Below are 18,088 nucleotides of genomic sequence, written 5' to 3'. Positions count from 1 at the left end.
TATTTTAATATAGAGTTGTGTACTATAAAAAGAAATGAGGTTAACATGACTGCATATTTATCCAGTCATGAAAAGTTAAGAATTATTAAACAAGACCAGATAAACTTTGACATGTGAGAAAAAGAACATCTTCACATTTAGATCTGGAACAAAAATAAACATTTAGTTCCCATTTCTTTTTCACGGTCTAACAAATTTCAATTTTTTATGATTTTATACATTTTCAAATATTTCATGTGAATCATGTTTTTGCACTATTAAACATCCATAATTCACATGTGTATATGTGATTTTCATGTGACTCACATTCACTTGTCAAAATTTGTGTACCATATTTACATATCTCTGAAATGTTTGGCTTCACGCAAATCTCTAAATAAACCTCGTCTTATGATTTATGTGCTTCTCATTACATGTCCTCTGCTCACTGAGCTTTGTCAAAGAGACTTTTCTATGCATTTTAAAACCCTCAATATTTCCTGAACATGACTCATGGCTTAAATAAGTATTAGTTAAATATTTTGACTACAGCAGACGGTAAAAACTGAATTGACTCATGAAGTTCAGCTTTCACTGCGGTGGAAAAGAAAAGCTGGACTGTGTCGCCCTCTAGAGTTTAAAACGTGTAAAGACGACATGCACATGATTTGGCAGATCGGGAAACTTAACACGTATAAAAACGTTTTCTTTATTACAACCAAGCGACCAACAGAACGAGATAAAAATGGCTAAATAGAAAACTAAAAGTACTAGTTCTATTGACAGATTATTTCACTTAAGACATGGAGGAAAATGTCAAGTGAAATCTATCAGTAGTACAATATTAAGTACTAATTGATTTAAAGCAAGATTCCATGTCTTGTTGAAAAGTTACTTGCAGGTTAGTTCTCTTATTTATAGTGTACTAGGATATTTAAACAAGAAAATAGACAAAATTACTGAGTAAGATGTAGAGTTTTTGGAGCGTAAAGCTAAAAAACAGTAAACTCATCAGGAAGGCCAGCTCTGCTTAGATGCTCCCACGATTCAGTTAAGGTGGTGAAAGACAAAACTCTGGTTAAAACATCATTACCTCCTACTTCTTGCATGAAGCTGTTGCTGAATTGGAGAGTTCTAAAAGTGACAAATTGCTGCATCATAGATGCACAAAAGAGCGTTAACACAGATCCTTTCCCTCAGCAGCTGTTACTTTATGACCTTCTCTTCTCCAACAAACAGTGTCTATATCCCCACATTCACTTTCATTTCCTTGTAGTTATTTTTGCATAAATTTACAGAACACACATTCCATTCAGACGGACAGTCTTTGAATCTGAGTATAATAGTTTTTGTAATTACATTTTCAAAATTCTTCATACATTTGGCTAAACTGTAAATTCTTTTTTAGTATTTCTACCTTTATGTAAATGCAACTTTGCTGCTGATGCATCTGAATGTTTCTACAGACACTAAAGGACATTTCTGACTTATTCTCATGGATGCAGATACAGAGTGATGATAATTCAAACATGTCCCTTTCAATTAGGGATTTAATTACACAGAACCAACACCTGCAAAGAGGAACAATTTGGGTTTTCCAGACATAACACTAAACTCGTAAATTCAATTTATTGCATAGAGCAGAAAAACTGAATTTTGTTTGAATCTCGTGGAAATGTTTTTAGCCCAATAAAAGCTAAAATGACTAAACAAATAAAAAAAGTATTTTATTCATTCATGAGTTTCTGCTGGAACATCTCTTACCTTTTAGTGAAAAAAACAAATAAAATGAACGCAACAATAGCTGACAAGCTGCCTGTTATATAAATGTGATGTGTGTGTTTCTTGTTTGAACTGAAGATAAAAAAAGTTCTCATTAAACACTGAAGCATTTCAAAGGTTTTCCAAAGTAAACATCTGATCCTTCAAACCTCAACACAACTGCAATGATAGAAAATCAGACTCAATACTTACATCTAAAAGAAAAACAAAAGACAATATTTAATTACTATCAGAAATACAGAACAAACAGGTCTTTCAAAAAGAAATGCGCTTAACAGTTATATTTAATGTCTATAGAGTTTGGTGCATTTGAGTCCATGGGATCTAAAATCTTTGTCCACAATGCAGTAATAAAAGGATGGGCTGCTTAGTGACGATCATTTACATTTTTAACTGAATTTTATAAAGAACAAAAATATGCAGAATATCAAAAATTAAATCCTACACAACAAATGATAAGAACTTGCTATTTTTTTTTAGCCGAATCATGTTTAAACTTTTGTACTTTGTCACAAAGAGCAATATTGTTCCTGCTGATGTTACCGCCACAAAGAAAAAATTACATTTGCTCCTTAAATTTGAAACTTCATCAGAAAAAAAATGGCAGAAAATTGAAAATAAAGCTGGACTATTTGCAGCAACAGCAAGTTTTAACCTCTTGCTGCAAATAAGAGGTTAAAAGCCGCAAACAATAGAAAAGGCATCAAAACATGAAAATATGCATTACTTACATTTACTGTTTTACTATTTTAATAAACACCAGCAGGGAATTCCTCTGGAAACTTCCTGCTCTGAAGTCATCTGAAATACTAAAACGCTTTGTGTGTTACAGTGTCGGCCTTCAGTGTCTTGGTCCACCCAGTCGCAGATGGGGGCCAACTGTAAAAACGTAAAAATAATTGTTTACTCACAGAAATCATCTTAAAACTAATCTTGCAATTAGTTTGTCTAAAACGGCCAAAAATCTCAAATGAAGCGATTTACCTGGTGTTGACAGAAGAGGAGGACGAGAACCCTTCAAGGACGGAGGGGCCGCCCTGGGCCTGGACCGGAGGCCCGGGTAGAGCGGAGGAGCGTGGTGGAGCAGCGGCCCTCGGGACAAACCTGGAGCTCCGTACGGATCCAGAGAGGACGGGGGGGCCCGGGAACCCAGGGGTCCTAAAGACATCCCAGGAGGAGTCCGATGCAAAGACAGGAGTGGAGGAGGTTTGGTTTTGGGGAAAGAGCCTGAGGAGGAAATTATTTCAGGACACAAAAATGAAAAATACCAGTGCGTCTCCAAAGCATTGATAATCACTGCCAGTATCGGTAAGTAGGCATGGGCCGGTATGATACTACTAATTATGATTATGTAGCGGGTTGAGAAACAGTAAAAAAAATTAATTAATTAATACACCCCCTATTTTTTAATCAGAACCGATCTTGTCTTTTGTCTTTGTTTCTTTTTCTTTCTTCTTATGTATATAGACGTGTTTGTTGTGTGCATGTATCTTCTTGCCAGTGGGGGCGCTCTCATGCCGCTGTGGGGCTAACAGGGAGAATGAGTTTCCTGGCTCTGAGCATGCGCGGCTCAGAATAAACGAGCTCTTGCCAGAGTAACATTGTATCAACTTACTTCCTCTGTGATCCACAGATATTGTTTGCACAGGATTCATCTGCCTGTGCACCACTAGATACTGCAGATTCCCCTAGATCTGGTGACGGTAACAATTACAGTGTTATTTCGCGTTTTCTTTAGCAGGCTTTGATGTGAATGCTAATTAAATGTTAGCTGAATTGTAAGCTGATCTTCACCCTTTCACATGACCTGTTGCTGCCAGAGCCACAGCTGTTCTAAAAAACAATTATGATAAATGTGAATTTAACTGAAGTTTCAAATCACCACAATCTCTACAGTCGGCCAACTTTAATTATCTGGAAGCTCCTTTTAGATCACAGGTGATGTGGAAATTTCATTCCCCTCTAGCAAACGCATTCATACTTAATTTTCAGCATATAACACAATTAAGCTCCACTGATAAAGTTTGCATCCAATTGCTTTAATCAGGTTGTAGATAAGTTGCATGTTATTGTTTACATCCAGAAATCTTGCGTATGCACACAACACGGGAAGGCAAAAAAACTATTCTACTTGCCGTCTGTAGCTGTGCTGCAGCGTTAGACCAATCCAACAAACAAAATGAAACCTGGAGATGTAGATATTAATTCAGTTCAGTGCGCCACAGCAAAGGGACAAATAATGCCGAAAAAAGTTGAACAACTAATTTTTTTCTCACTCTATGTCGGCTATGATACACGCAGATGTGTTGCCATAGGAACCGACTGACAACAACTTCACTAGCGTATCAGGATTCAACACCAAAAAAACCAACAAAAAAAACAGAAACATTTCTACACAAAGAACAGAACATTCAGTCCATTACAGTTTTATGTTTTCAGGCTTGATGTTTGTTTTTGCGATCATTAGTAAGAACACAGCCGTGGTTGATCAGAGTTTGTGTGTGGGTCATTTTTTTTACTTTCTACTGAACCAAAGCACACCGAATTCCACAGGACATCTACAAGTTAAGGTTGTCATAGTCAAGCTAGCATAACTGACATGCTTGCCTCTCCCTCACTATTTTTTAGAACTTTTTTTCCTGACCTGTGAATTGTGATACCTTTGGACCTTGTTATCTAGTTGTTGTAGTGTTGAAATTTAATAGCAAAACAGTGTGTCCCTTTTTCTTTCATATATTATGTGTACATTTAAAACTTATGTTGACAACTTGACAACTAAAACCAATGGTTGTCATCGCTTTTTGCCCTCCGGTAAGGTGGTGGGCGAGATCTTGCATGTGTGACGTCACGCTTCAACGTTTCTGTACCACAGGAACAGAACAGAATATTTTTAATGGTTTTGAAACTAACTTTTTCATACCACAGTATACTTTGAAACCAGCCCATGCCTATTGGTAACTGCTTGTAGATTCAGTAAAACAGGATGTAGCTGCTTGCAGTCCTGACCTGGTGTCGGCAGCAGACCTACAGATACAGGTGGAGAGTGGTCCCCAAGAGATCCTATTGAGGCAGACTGAGGCGGTGGCCCAGGTGGAGTTGGAAGCAGAGGAGGGGGTTTTCCCAATCCTGGGGGTATCATGTTCCCTTTATCATCCTCATCACCTAAGGCCAGAGCTGAAAAAGAAAAAACCGCAAACTGCAGCCATTTGTTCAGACTGTATGAGCCTCAATCAATCACCAGTGTCTCACCTTGCAAATGCTCTTGTCGGGATGCGACGTACTCTGAGATGGATTCCAGCTCCTCCAAATACAGATGCACCCCGTCGGCAAGCAGCGAGAGGTGATGTCGGATTTCGGAGGGAACCGTGTGCCGTGCAATTTTTTCTCGATCCAGAAAGTCATCCAGCAGCTGCGATGCCTGTGCTGCGATGTCTGCAGGATCCCTTGGTGAATTCTCCTTGAGGAGTCCGCGACTGTACTCAGCTTGGACAAAGTCCAGAGCCTGGTCTTTAGGCATGTTACGGTGGACTGGGAGGAAAACGGGAGCGTTAAAACCGAGCTGGAAGGAGACTCAACTTAGAATGAAGAAAAGAAAAGGTTTTTAATTGTTCTTTTCCATCATAATCAGATGGATTTTATTTTTTATTATTCGTTCAGCAAATTTTGCGTTTAATACATTGAGGTTTAAGAAGGTAATGGGTAGCAGTGTGGAGCTTATGCAATCGCAATAAAATTTCCTTACAAGTTTCTTTCAGTTTTGCTTTGTTCATGATCCAGAAAATTCAATAATTGTATATTTGCTTTTTAACTGTGCATTTAACAGTTTAGTCTTATGCTGTAAAGGGCAAATAACCGATTTATTCACTCAATTTTGGTGAATTAGATGGACTGTCTATTCACCAAAAATTACTTGAAGTGTCTAATATTTTTGTCATAATTGGTTCAAGAGAAAAACTGTAGCTTCATACGTTTTAAAAACTGTTCCAATGGTGTAAAGGACGTCTGTGGCGTCATTGTGCATTTGTATTGGCTTATGTGGCTGTTGATTATTTAACCAGAGAAATTTGGAGACAAAAGTCTCCATTTTGTTTTAAGAGTAAGGGCTTAAATGATTGGGACACACGCTGAACAATAAAACAATGTTTTGTGTAAATGACAAAACTTGTTTATTATTTTTTCATCTTTTTTGTATAATAATGATTTTTTGATTAAATTATCCATTTCCCCTAAATGGTGGTAAGGAAAATTCATGTGTGGGTTAAGCAGCAGCATATGTTGCACCCATGTAAAACTTGGAAATTCAGATTTAATTCAATGCTACTTCCATTTATTTCAAAAGAAAATTAAATATGTTCTCTAACTAGACCATTACTGTGTGACAACTAACAAATGTGTTTTCCTTACAATTGTGGCAGCATTTGAAATATATTTCCTAGATTTATAGCCATTTCTTTTCATTACAAAAGGGAAACAAAAAACAAAAATCCTTACTTTGTGGCAAGTTTAGGTTGAATTTGTTTGACTTCTCATCTAACCTAAAATGTTATTTTATGACAGTTTTCTATTTATATGCAGATTTGTGGTGCATGAAGCCCATAAATGAAAGTCAGGTGTAGATTTTGCAAATGGCATCAAATGTGAAATCTAGATGAAAATAAGGAGCTTTCCCCCCATCCCTCCAACTTGAGTTGTGTTTCAGTTAATTGGGTCATTTGTTCTGCTGGTTAAACCAAACTTTTTCTGACAGGCACCCTCAACAAAATCTATAAAATATACAGTAAATGTTTGCCATAAAATGTCTGCAATAATCCAAGTATTGTGCATAAGAAGCCAAATAAGTTATTCCAAAAATGTAGTTATGGTTTGAAAATTGGGAGGAGACGGGAAATAAGTTTTGAACACACAGATTATCAATGTCTTGGTGGAAAAAACTTTCTTGCTAATGATAACTGTCGGACATCTCCTGTATAAATTTTGATCCATTTTTCCAACAAATGGTATTTAAATCTTGAAGGTTTTGGAAGTAATTTCTCTGATTTCACTCTCTCATCTTTAGTTCTTTCCTTAGAGTTTCAACTGGATAAAAGTCAGGTGATGGACCTGGTCATTCTAGTTCATTCTTTTTCTAATTAAAACTACTAATTAAAAATGTCCATTGCTGTGTGTTTGGCCCCTTACTCTTGCTAGGAAATTCATTTCCAGGCTCTTACCAAGAGTTTCTTAATGCATTTCTCTCTGTTTGTTCAGGAATATGAAGTGTGCCAGAATGTTTTTGGGAGCTGTGATGTGCAGAACCAGTCTTTCTACAATGTTTATAATGACTTGTAATAAGTCCAGTTTTGGTCTAATCTCAGACTAAATTCTACCAGTATTTCATTAACTTCTCCAAATCTTCTGCAGTGAACTTTAAACAAGTTTATTTTCATGAGTGGAGTCTTGCGCAGTGAATGTGCGCATAGGTTGCTGCGTTGGAGTGAATTACCGTATTTTCCGCACTATAAGGTGCACCTAAAAACCTTCAATTTTCTCAAAAGCCGAGAGTGCGTCTTATAATCCGGTGTGCCTTATATATGGACCAATATTGAGCCACAACAGGTCTCGCAACTACGGTAAGCAGCCGCCGACTTCATTTTACCGGTCCGCAGACCAATTGGTACCGGGCCGCGCAAGAAATAATGAACTACTTAAGGATCTTTTATTTTGAAAATCCTAAACCGGATTTTACCGGTTACGTCTTGCGCGTCAAAATTGAGCCAACTTGCAGCAGAATGAGTAACAAAACAACATCGGAGTACTGCGGACTCGATAATTACGACGCGCGCACGTCCCCCCCCGGTCCTCAGCAAAATTGCGAAGGGCTGACCGGTCCGCGCGACTAAAAAGGTTGGGGACCGCTGGACTATAGCATATATTTTTGCTATGGAAAGTTGTCACAACTGGTCTGTCATTGTCATTTACTTGTTGCCGCAACTGAATACTTAATTAGGCCATCTCACCCTTCACAAGTCAACCACTGAAGTCTGCCAAGTCAATGTTTAAAATCCCAACTACAGTTTTTACAAAAGTGAAACTGGCAGTCAGAGTCAGCGATACTGCCTGATGGGCCCCAACCTCAACTCTGCTCTGATTACCTTTCTTATTCAACTTCCAATCTGGTCACCTCAGTCTTTACACAGGTCAAACTGAAACAGGACAACCGCATAAAAGGCCAGGGTTATGATTAGTGGTTCATTCCTCTGAAAACGTTAAAGTTTTAACCAAGTCAACTAATGTCAGCTTAAGCCAAAAAGAACAAACAACCCATCTTTGCAATCATGATATAAGTTTAGTTTTTTCTAGGCTTCAGAGTTTGCATTTGGTGTTTTGTTATGGTGTTTATTGCAGAGGCTATTTCCTAAAACGTTTAGTGCTAATGGTGTGCATTTGCTTCAACAGAATTCAATTTTAGTGTCTGTTTAAAAGATGAGCAGAATAAGAAAGCTTTATGAAACTCTTATGTCAATGTGTTAAGAGCAAAATGCAGTTTTTTTTGTTTAAGTGGAAAGAGTTTTAAAGAACTGAGGGTTGTAACGTACATGTTCTGGGGAGGGCTTGAAGGATTACGAGGGGTACGGACTTACTTTTGAGGGACTCTGAGAATATGATAACAGTGCAGGAGGACAGAGCTACATTTTTCTGCTCCACCAGTATACATAACGGGGAGCCGTCTGCTCGGACGTCCTGCAGGGCCCGGGTCAGGCCCGATTCCACTTGAAGGTACAGCATTTCCACTGACAGGCCACGCTCCTGCAAGCACTGGCTTAGCGATTTGGGGTAATCCCTTTGAGAGGAAGAGAAACACTTTGTTAACTAGACTTTTCTGTGTTGAGTTAATTAGATGGCATATAAAATAACCATTTCTGAGGTGAAAATAAAAGTTATTTCTTCAGATAAAATATATATTTTTGAAAACAAAACTTATTTCTTGAGTTTCAGGCGATAAGGTCTTTTTAGATATGAAATGTGCAACAACTCTTTAATGTTCATCTGTAGATTGGTGTGATAATGGAAAAGTACATGACGTTCTCTAGGACGCAATAATCTACTGGCCACTTTATTAGAAACTTCTTCAGTTTCATAACTTGTTACCGCAAACACTGAATTAGCTAAATGCATGACAGGAACTACATGCACTTAAGCATCTACAAATACTGAAGGCAACTTGCTTGATAAGAACTTTAAATATGAACTAATTTCACAGTGTGACTACTGTCAGATAACAGGAAACTGAAGCTTCAATACAATAAAATTGAACAACAGGTTGGATGAATGTCACCTTTTCCAACCTTTTCCAAGTCTTGATTTATTGGAGGAGATCTACACATGGCATAAAAATGAAAATATGGATTGTCCTGGCTGGTATTGGTCCAGGCTGCGGACAACCAAGTAATGATGTATTGGATATTTTATTGGGTCCAATCTGGATCGTGTGGTACCAACTGAGCACCATTTCAACTGTGAAGCTTCTCTGAATAATATTGTTGGTCCTGTCCACCACTTTATGACTACTGTCCATCAATCTTCTGATGATTACGCCCATCAGTCACCTGATACGACATTGAACAGAACATCTCTGGATTGTGGTGAAACTCAAAATTCTCATGAAGTGGAGACAAGGAAACTGCAGAAAATTAATGATGCCATAATCTCAAAAAGAACAAAATATCTAAAGAATGTCAAAAGCTTATTCAATCTTTAACAGAATTTCAAGAATTCTGAAGGCAGACCAACACTAGAAAGGTGTAATAAAGTGGCCAGTGATTTAACCTGAATCAAAGTTAAAGACAGTCCCTGTTTTAAATGTTTTTCCTCATGTATATGCAAAAAGTAAGACATCTAAAGTGTCTTTAATGCATCTTCTGTATCTGCTGACCTACAGCCACTGTTCTGATTGATAGAGTATCTGGTAACTGGCTGAAAACTCCATTCAGCCAATGTGTTGCATCTATTCTAGACATACCAGTTCTGTGGAAATCAAATTATCTGAACCAAATGATGTCCGAGTAGGACTCTTACTGGTTTGCGTTTGACTTTGTCAGTGAGTGCATTTTAAGCGAAGAAGAAGCCTTATCGGCAATCTTATGTGCATTTTCAGTGTGAATGTTGTATGCAAAATAAAAGCTGAAATGTAAAAATTAAATATTCCACCTCTTCCGTAGAAATGTTACATGCATGAAAACAGCTGTTTTGATGTTTCTCCCGTCAGACAAAAATGAATGTAAAGATTTAGGCTGCCTATTGCATTTGTTGTGGTGTGTGATTGAATGTTTTTCTACACATAAGCTTACATTTACATACATTTTCCAACCTGGTTGAAGAAAAGTTTGTTTTTAATGGTGTAGTGACATACAACCCATTTTTAAACTTTCCCTGTTTTCATCACAAAGGAAAACTTACCTGTCTGATGACTGAACCACCACACAGCGACAACAGCCAACAAAGACGATTAACTTTAATGTTAAATGTTTGGTGATCATTTCTGGGTGAATTTATATGTGTGTGCGTGTATGACTGAATAAAAGAATGGAAAACAAACCAGTTTATCTAAAAAGAGAAGTTTAAGTTAGTGCTGAAACTGCACTAAAACAAATACCAATCAGATACATAGTGAACCATCAAGATATTACAGCAACATGTGTGTTAACATATCTGGCATCGATGTAGAAGACTGCATATTGTTTATGTTCCAAAATCAGTGGTAATTGTTATTAGTCAGTTTTTCATCTGAGGATGCCTCAAAGATGTAACAGTTTGTGGTTTTAATATGAACATCTGATGCTCCACATTGTGTTGAAAGTAAAAAAACAAAAACTTCATGTCTGGCTTCAGTCTGAAAGAAGTGGAGTCAGAAACCTTAACTAGATGCAACATGTAGCTCAAATATTTCAAATCCTGGCCTTTGTGTGTTTTATGTTCTTGAATGATTTGTGCCAAGTTTCCTTACCTGTTGCATTATTTATATTTTTCTTTTTCAGTTGAAAATGGTGTAATTTAATGCAAAAATGTGTGATTATATGGGTTCACTTCAAACCAAGCTACCATCACATTGGCTTCAAATATCTGCTACTATAAGGTTAGTCTTATTTACTGGAGCAGTCAAGAACTAGCATTGATGCATTAGATATTTGCTGAATAATGACACTAATAGTGAAATTATTCACCATTATACCCAATGGGATATAGATACCCTATTGGTAGCAGTTTAAAAAGAAACATAAGAAATTCAAATAAATTCTCAGTTGACAGCAGTTCTGAAAAAGTGTTTCAATTAGTCAGATCACATCCTGAAATTGCAATAAAACGATAAATATCCATTAGTGGATGCTAAATATCCTAAGCAGAACATCCAAATCTAAACTCAGCTGAACTCTTAAGTTGAGCAACTGCTAGAGGAAAACTCACAGGAACTTGTTGGTGACGGACAGGACCACGCAGTCGGCTGGCTTTCTCTCCTCCTGGACCTGCTTGTAGAACTTCTGGTACAGAGCTTTACGTCTGTCCGCCGGAGTGACGACCTCGGTTTTGACTGGCGGGTTCAACACTTCAAGAAATTTGGGAAGAGGTAGCAGGATGGGTAGAGGAGAGTGCACATTTAGATGATGGGAGTAATTTAAGTGACCAGGAATAGTAATTTTATATTAAAAACATAAAAGGTTCTGCATGATGAAAATGAAAGTCTCACCACTTGGCTGAGGTTTGTATGTCTCAAACTTTACACTAGTGGAGTAACCTTGAAGCTGTTCCAGTTCTTCATAACTAAAAGTGGAGCAAAACAAGTTTCAATGTGCAGAATTTCATTGAGTTTTTCTGGGTGGTTAAATAATACAGATTTCTGTGCACTGAAAATATAGACCCCTTTTTAAAAACTGGAGAGGTAGGTACAGTAATGCAAGCAAAGGGAGAAGGAATTTTCACATCGTTTCCTCTTATTATATAATGTATATGCAAAGCATTATTTTCTAAATGTCTGCACAGTTGAACTCCTGAAATGTGTACATTTGTTAAAGCCGACCTAAAAAAAAAAGAAAAGCCCCAACAGGTGACGACGTAACTGATGCAGCACACACTGCAGCAAAAAACCACAGCAGCCAACAGTGGAGTACAGTATTCAGAGTGACAGTAATCAGATAAGACTTGATCACTTCCTTTTAACTTAGAGTAACTTGTACACATAAACGCAGTACGCACAACAGTAGAAACTGAAAACTTGACACCAAATAAAAACAGAAGTGTAATATTTTTATCAACTAATTTACACATACAACCTGTAAATTTTATCTGCCATTATTTATCTTGTATTATATTATATACATACTGTATATAATCCATTCCCTAACATTCTTGTATATTCTGTATATATTCTGTATAATCTGTGCATATAGCTCCCATATTTATATTTATACACAATATCTGCAGTATATCTCTTTGCTATAACCCCTTATAGTCCATACATACATAGTCTTGTACATCTGTAAATAAATATTTATATCTCGTAGAGCACTTCTGGATAGATGCAAACTACATCTCGTTGCTTGTACTTGTGACAGTGCAATGACAATAAAGCTGAATTCTATTCTATTTTCTGAAAAAAAAAGAACCAGGTCTGACCTTAAAAAAATGACAATTTAAACAACCCAATTAAACACTGAAAATCCTGCTGAAAAACAATATTTAAACAACAGAAGCTGGATTGTAGCTTTCACATATGTGGGAGTTGTCATGTTCTTGTTGCATTGGTCCAACTTGCAATTTGAAGTTTGTAGCAATCATTCCTCACCACCCTATTAGTATCTGTTAATGTGTTGAAACCGATACACCAATAGCACATTTAATATTTCATGCTGTTGCTCTGTTTGCATAATGTAGATTCTATACTATAACAATAACTATCTATATACAGTATCTATCCAACTAGTGATGGGCATTTACCGCAATGCTTACTATCATTGTGAAAAATTTCTGATAAGAATTTTGATTCATGATGTTAAATTACTAGAAAATTTCTTAAGAAATTTAAAAAATGTGTGTGGTTCAGAGAACAAAATCAGAGTTTCTGATGCCAAGTTGGGTCCAGATGGCCTTAGGTTTCAGTGTCAAATCCTAAAAAACAAATATGTTGATCTACAGAACCTCTGATTCAGTTCTCTGAACCACAAAGTGAGGCAGGAACCTCTTACATTTCTGCAGTGCCAAGTGGTGCAAATTATTATATCTGTGTTTATAACACCTGTGATAACTGCTCTAAGCTGCAGATCTATTCATCTGTTAAATGTGATTCACAGTTGAATCATTAGTTTTTCCAAATATAATCAGAATTTTTTTTTGTTCCTTAAAGTTTTAAAGCCAATAATTCAATTGAAGTTTTGATTCATAAACTGATGTAAAATTTAGGCCATTTGAGCAAAGCCAAGATGTGAAAGATTTCCAACCTCCAGATGAGGTTTTGTTTTTGCCCAGCAGATGGCATCATAAGAGGAAGTCGGAGGAAAAACTTTGCAGAAACACTTAATGTGAAACTATAAGCAGGCTGCAATACACCTGATGAGATAAGAACCTGGAAAATGGGGACTTTCCAGATATTAACAAAAAAGTCAAAGTGAAGCCTGACTGCTGTGGAGAAAACATTCCCCGTTTCCTTCTGAAGACAAACTAAGTTCATATTTTTCCTCTACATAACAGACTGACACTGGTGAGTGCAGCAGAAAACTGGTCTACTGTGTTTCTACTGTCAACATCGGCAGCAAACAGGAAGATTGAAACTTTTCTTCTGGACTCAGATCATCTGAAGGGATTAGTAAAAACTTTAGGACCATTTAAAAACTTTAAATTATTTTAACTTATCCAATCTGTTCTCAGAGTTCAGACATGTCTTCTAGAAAACTTGTGGTGTGACAAGAGATGACTGCAAGAACTGTTTAATCAATATTTCAATTCAATTTAGTTTATTTCTATAGCGCCAACTCAACAAATTTTTGTTGAGTTATTTTAATTTTTTAAAAATGGATCCATGGTTAACATTTAGATTCTCACTGAATCATTCAAATGTTTACATTTCGATTCCAGTTCGACTGACGAATCCAATAAATCCCAAAGAAAAAGAATTAGCTAAAAGTGAGTGGTTTTATTTTAATAAAACAATTGACCAGTCGGCTTAGTGCAATATTTGCAACAAAAATATACCATACAAGCCGAGTGGACAGCAAACTGTTACCTTAACATCACAGGATTCATGGTGTTGAATTAAAAAAATCAACATAACCCATTCACCGTTAATAATTTTATTCCTGCTGTTGATAACCAAGACTCAGCTTTTACAAGTTTTCTTTTTTGTTGGATGGATTTTCTGCACCAGGTTAGCCCATCAGTGTGAGCTCAATAACTGTTTAAGTACCAGTAGCATCAAATACTGCTGTGTAAATCAGAGGCCCCGCCTGTCTTACTGACAGGATTTTTTTAAATCCTGTCATAATCCATTTTAAAATGACAATTATAATCCACATTATGTCATCAAACATCAAGCAGTGGACTATATGTAACATTTTCTCTGAAGTTTTATACTAGAGACTGCCTTCTTTAAAATATCAGATGCCTTTATTTACAGGTTTTTTATTATTATTTACAAACTCTAAAATATATACCTCTAATACAGTATTAATATTTCCATACAATTCTTATGGATTTTGCTTATTAAGCAAGTCAAAGAAGTTGTAACGCTAGTAAACTGAAATAATAAGGGGGGCGATTTATAATAACAAAATAAAGTAGAAATTCAACAACAAAATAGCCCTCCACTCACAGAGAAAACAAATGGTCTAAAAAGTATAGTTTGAAGTAACAGTTGCACCCTACCGCCTCTGTCATGTGTTTAAGCCGTTGTGCTAGCCACCGTTAGCCGCTTTTACCTGTCCAGAGCATCCTTTAGCTCCTCAGTTCTTTCTTCTCTACTCGGGTACGGAGCCGCTCTCCGGAACAACCGCAGCTGCTGAGCACTGCAAGACAACAATTACTCTTTTAACATCGACATTCATGGTAACTTGAGTATGTAACTTCGCACCCGGTGCAGAAACATGCACTTGTAATTGGGTAAAGTTGTTGTTCGAGGCTTCCGTGCAGGCTAGCTGCTAACGCTAAAGAAGCTAACCTTCCGTTTGGACTGCCGGACGGTCTCCGCACACCTGTGGCTGGCTTCGCCCAACTCGACATTTTACTAAAACTAAAACTGCAACTCGACTAAGAACAACACATTTACTCTGACGGATCAGATAAAAAAATGTCCCTCACGGCTGTGTACAGCATGAACACACCAGTGGAAATGAGGTTTTAAAAAGGGGAGGAGCGTCGCGCTGATGAGCCCATTTTAGGCAACTACCGCCACCTAGAGGGTTGTACTATATTTACAAATCATAGTCTTATTTTAGTCTTTTTGTTGCACACTTAATGATTAAGCAGTGTGGTTTTCGCAGGTTCTTTTATTTTCTGAACGCTGTTAACACAGACAAGAGCGACAGTGAGCGCCTCCGCTGACCAGCCGTTACCGAGCGCTCACCGTGCTCCATGTGCCAACTGGTGGCGAACTGCTGTAACTGCAGTTTAATACATCTCAGTTCAAGTAGAAGTGCAGCTTAAGAGTATAGTCTTTTAAATAAAGTAAAAAGAGGGAGGGGGGTGTAATAATTCTAATGTCCATTCTGTCACATTTTTAAAACCAGAATTTGCACATAACTTTATATTTCATAATGTTTTATATTAAATCAGATGTCACGATTAGGTGCTCATTATTTGAGTTCCCTTTTTTAACAAATACTTGTTTTATTTTTACTTGAGTCATTTTCTGCCCACTCCTTTGTAAGAGTAGCATTACTTCAATATATTTTTACTCAAGTGACAGATAGCCATCTGAAAAATTACTCAAGTAACAGTGAAGAAGTATTAGGTAAAAGGCTGCACTGAGAACTTACTGTCTAATTTTAATAAATATCTGAAAAGAATGTAGTCATTCAGACACATACAACATGTGCAAGTTCTAATAAAAAGTTAATAAAAAAAAATGACCTTAATACAAAAATAAATTCGGGCAGAAGAGACACTCATTCCCAAATCTAATTTTTCCATAACATTTAACTTTTGAAGTAAGTAATGTTTACATATTAGGACAGAGCAAAGTACTTCAAGAGATAATGTCTGTGGTTTACTGTATGTTCACTTGACCTCCAAATGGCACGATAGGCTCAGAAGATCTGAAATAACATTTGATCAATGAAGCCTGTTTACAAACCACACATCCCACCAGACACACGTACAGTGAAAGTAAAAATTAAGATGCAGTAAAACTACTCCTAGAAGTATATCGACTTGAGAAAGTTATTCAATTAAATTTAACTGAGTAAATGGTAAAAGTTACTTCTCACTCATGGAAAAGCTAAAGTACTTTTTGACACATAATGGAAATACCTAATGATAAAAATGCTTAAGCTTTGTGTATAATTAAATTTAACTGCTCATTATTTACATTTTTATTAGCTCACATCGGGTTAAATTTTAGTGAACAAAGAAACGCAATACTTGTGTGTCATTGGAAAAAATTGTAAACAGGTAATAAGAAGAGACAAAATGGACGCTTTAAACTAAATAATAATAATGATTAGTTTGATGAAAACATGCATAAGATATACACAATGACATGATAAACATTGTGAAAATATAATTATAAAAACTATTAAGATAAAACTCAATATTTGCATAGGTATACCTGAAACATCTTCTGCCTTTAAAGTTACATATTCGCTACAGGTTACATAAAAATAACTATAAGAGGACAAAATATAAAAAATAAAAAACTGATATATCTTTGTTGCAAGTATGTACACCCTTTAACCAATAATTTAATAAAGCACACTTTTATTCAGTTTCAGCATTAAGTCTTTTTGTTAGAAATCTGTCACCATCCTAAATTTTGACAATATTTGTCAAAAGTTTCAAAAGTTCTCTAACTTTCTCAGATGCCTTTAGAGTCACCTACAGACTGTGATTCTGAAACACAAAACCTGTCTTAAACTTCATCTTCCTATCAGACACTGATTGGCATTAAGAACTGCTCATAATTTTTATCAACACATTGATAAAAAAAAAGTCCAGTTCGACATGAAGAAGAGTAACCTCAGAGCATGATGCTGCCACCACCATATTTCACTGTTTGTATGGTGTTCTCTAAGTGATGTGAACTGTGACCGAAAGGTCAAGTTTCCATACTTGACCCACTTACCAAAATTACTTCAAGAACACGTCACGGCTCATCCAGAGGTTCACAGAAGAACCCTGTACAACATCTAAAGTTTCACTTGCGTCAGCTAAGGTAAGAGTTCATGATTTAAAAATAACAGACAGTGCAACAATGACAGAGTTCCAGGAGCCAAAACAAAAACAAGAAGTTTTTACATTTGGTTAAAATAATATCTGGAGGATCTCTAAGACTTTAGGGAAAATATTCTGTGGAGTGACATGACAAAATTAAAGCTTTTTAGAAGTTATGTGTCCCGCAACACGGTGATATTTGAATAACTTTCAAAATTCCTCTACAGTGATGCAAATACGGCTAAAAAACTGCAAACCTTTGAAAGTAGTTGTTCTCCACAAGGCTGGGTTAACCATTTGGCAATATTAATTATTTTTTTATGATCTCAAACATTTAGGAGTGACAAACAACCAAAGACTGCAAAAATCTATATGGGGAAACCCTTTTTCATGGCGTCATGTATTGGAACGACCAGGTGATTGACTGAGAACAGTTGCATTTACCTCATCTGTTCAGCAAACACTGTAGTACCAATGAGGGGAGAACTACAGGCAAAGCCAGTTTAACCTTTCATTGACTTTTGTGGCTCTTTCTGGTTTAGTTGGCTTTAATTGTGTTCATTTCAACCCCCCATGTCCCTGTAAAACTTTTACAAATCGCACCTGAATGGCAAGAAGATCAACGTCTCTGGGCTGGCTTGCAGAGTTGTGTGAAGGCTTTCAATTTCCTCATGGCGGGTGTTCAATGCTTTGTCTGCTTACGGCCTCACAATCCACAGTTAGTTCAGATAGGGCTTATAGAGCGTCTGGATCTGGTTTTGTGGCAGGTTTCTTTATGTTAAAACTGAGATATTCCTTCTCCATAGTTGTCTCAAGTTTGTTCGGAATGAGTCACCCAAGTTATGATGTTAAAAAATCTGCCGGTTTCCTAATTGGCTTGGCAGTACAGTTCTTGGACCTATTTTTTGTATTTGTTTACCAGAATCAGCTTTATTTG

General features: G+C 36.7%; 1 protein-coding gene across 2 annotated transcripts; it reads right to left on the bottom strand.

Moving 5' to 3' along the window:
- Positions 1–742: 742 nt before the first annotated feature.
- Positions 743–15,135, bottom strand: LOC116735651 (nuclear receptor coactivator 5). Of its 2 annotated transcripts, none has more exons than XM_032587688.1 (9): positions 14,942–15,135; positions 14,703–14,789; positions 11,483–11,556; positions 11,203–11,341; positions 8,382–8,581; positions 5,011–5,289; positions 4,768–4,935; positions 2,746–2,919; positions 743–2,640 (listed from the first exon to the last, which is right to left on the bottom strand). In XM_032587688.1, exons 1-9 carry the CDS (start codon positions 15,001–15,003, stop codon positions 2,603–2,605), a joined length of 1,221 nt encoding a protein of 406 aa, XP_032443579.1. In that variant the 5' UTR covers positions 15,004–15,135; the 3' UTR covers positions 743–2,602. The 2 variants fall into 2 exon arrangements, with proteins under 2 accessions (XP_032443579.1, XP_032443570.1); XM_032587679.1 differs by having other exon boundaries at positions 2,746–2,988; positions 14,942–15,133.
- Between the last annotated feature and the right edge of the window lie 2,953 nt (positions 15,136–18,088).

This window comes from Xiphophorus hellerii, chromosome 2 (genome assembly GCF_003331165.1).
Source record: "Xiphophorus hellerii strain 12219 chromosome 2, Xiphophorus_hellerii-4.1, whole genome shotgun sequence".
In the NCBI taxonomy this organism is placed as follows: Eukaryota; Metazoa; Chordata; class Actinopteri; order Cyprinodontiformes; family Poeciliidae; genus Xiphophorus; species Xiphophorus hellerii.
The sequence above is the reverse complement of the archived record's forward strand: the minus strand, read 5'-3'. Positions and strand labels throughout refer to the sequence as shown.

Bases quoted from the DNA above. Each gene is read 5' to 3' on its own strand.
- LOC116735651 (XM_032587679.1), bottom strand. From the start codon at position 15,003: ATGTCGAGTTGGGCGAAGCCAGCCACAGGTGTGCGGAGACCGTCCGGC. The intron at 5,290-8,381 runs GTAAGTCCGTAC...TTTTCCTCCCAG, and splicing joins ATTCTCAGAGTCCCTCAAAA to TCCACCGTAACATGCCTAAA. The intron at 2,641-2,745 runs GTAAATCGCTTC...ACGTTTTTACAG, and splicing joins TCCTCTTCTGTCAACACCAG to TTGGCCCCCATCTGCGACTG.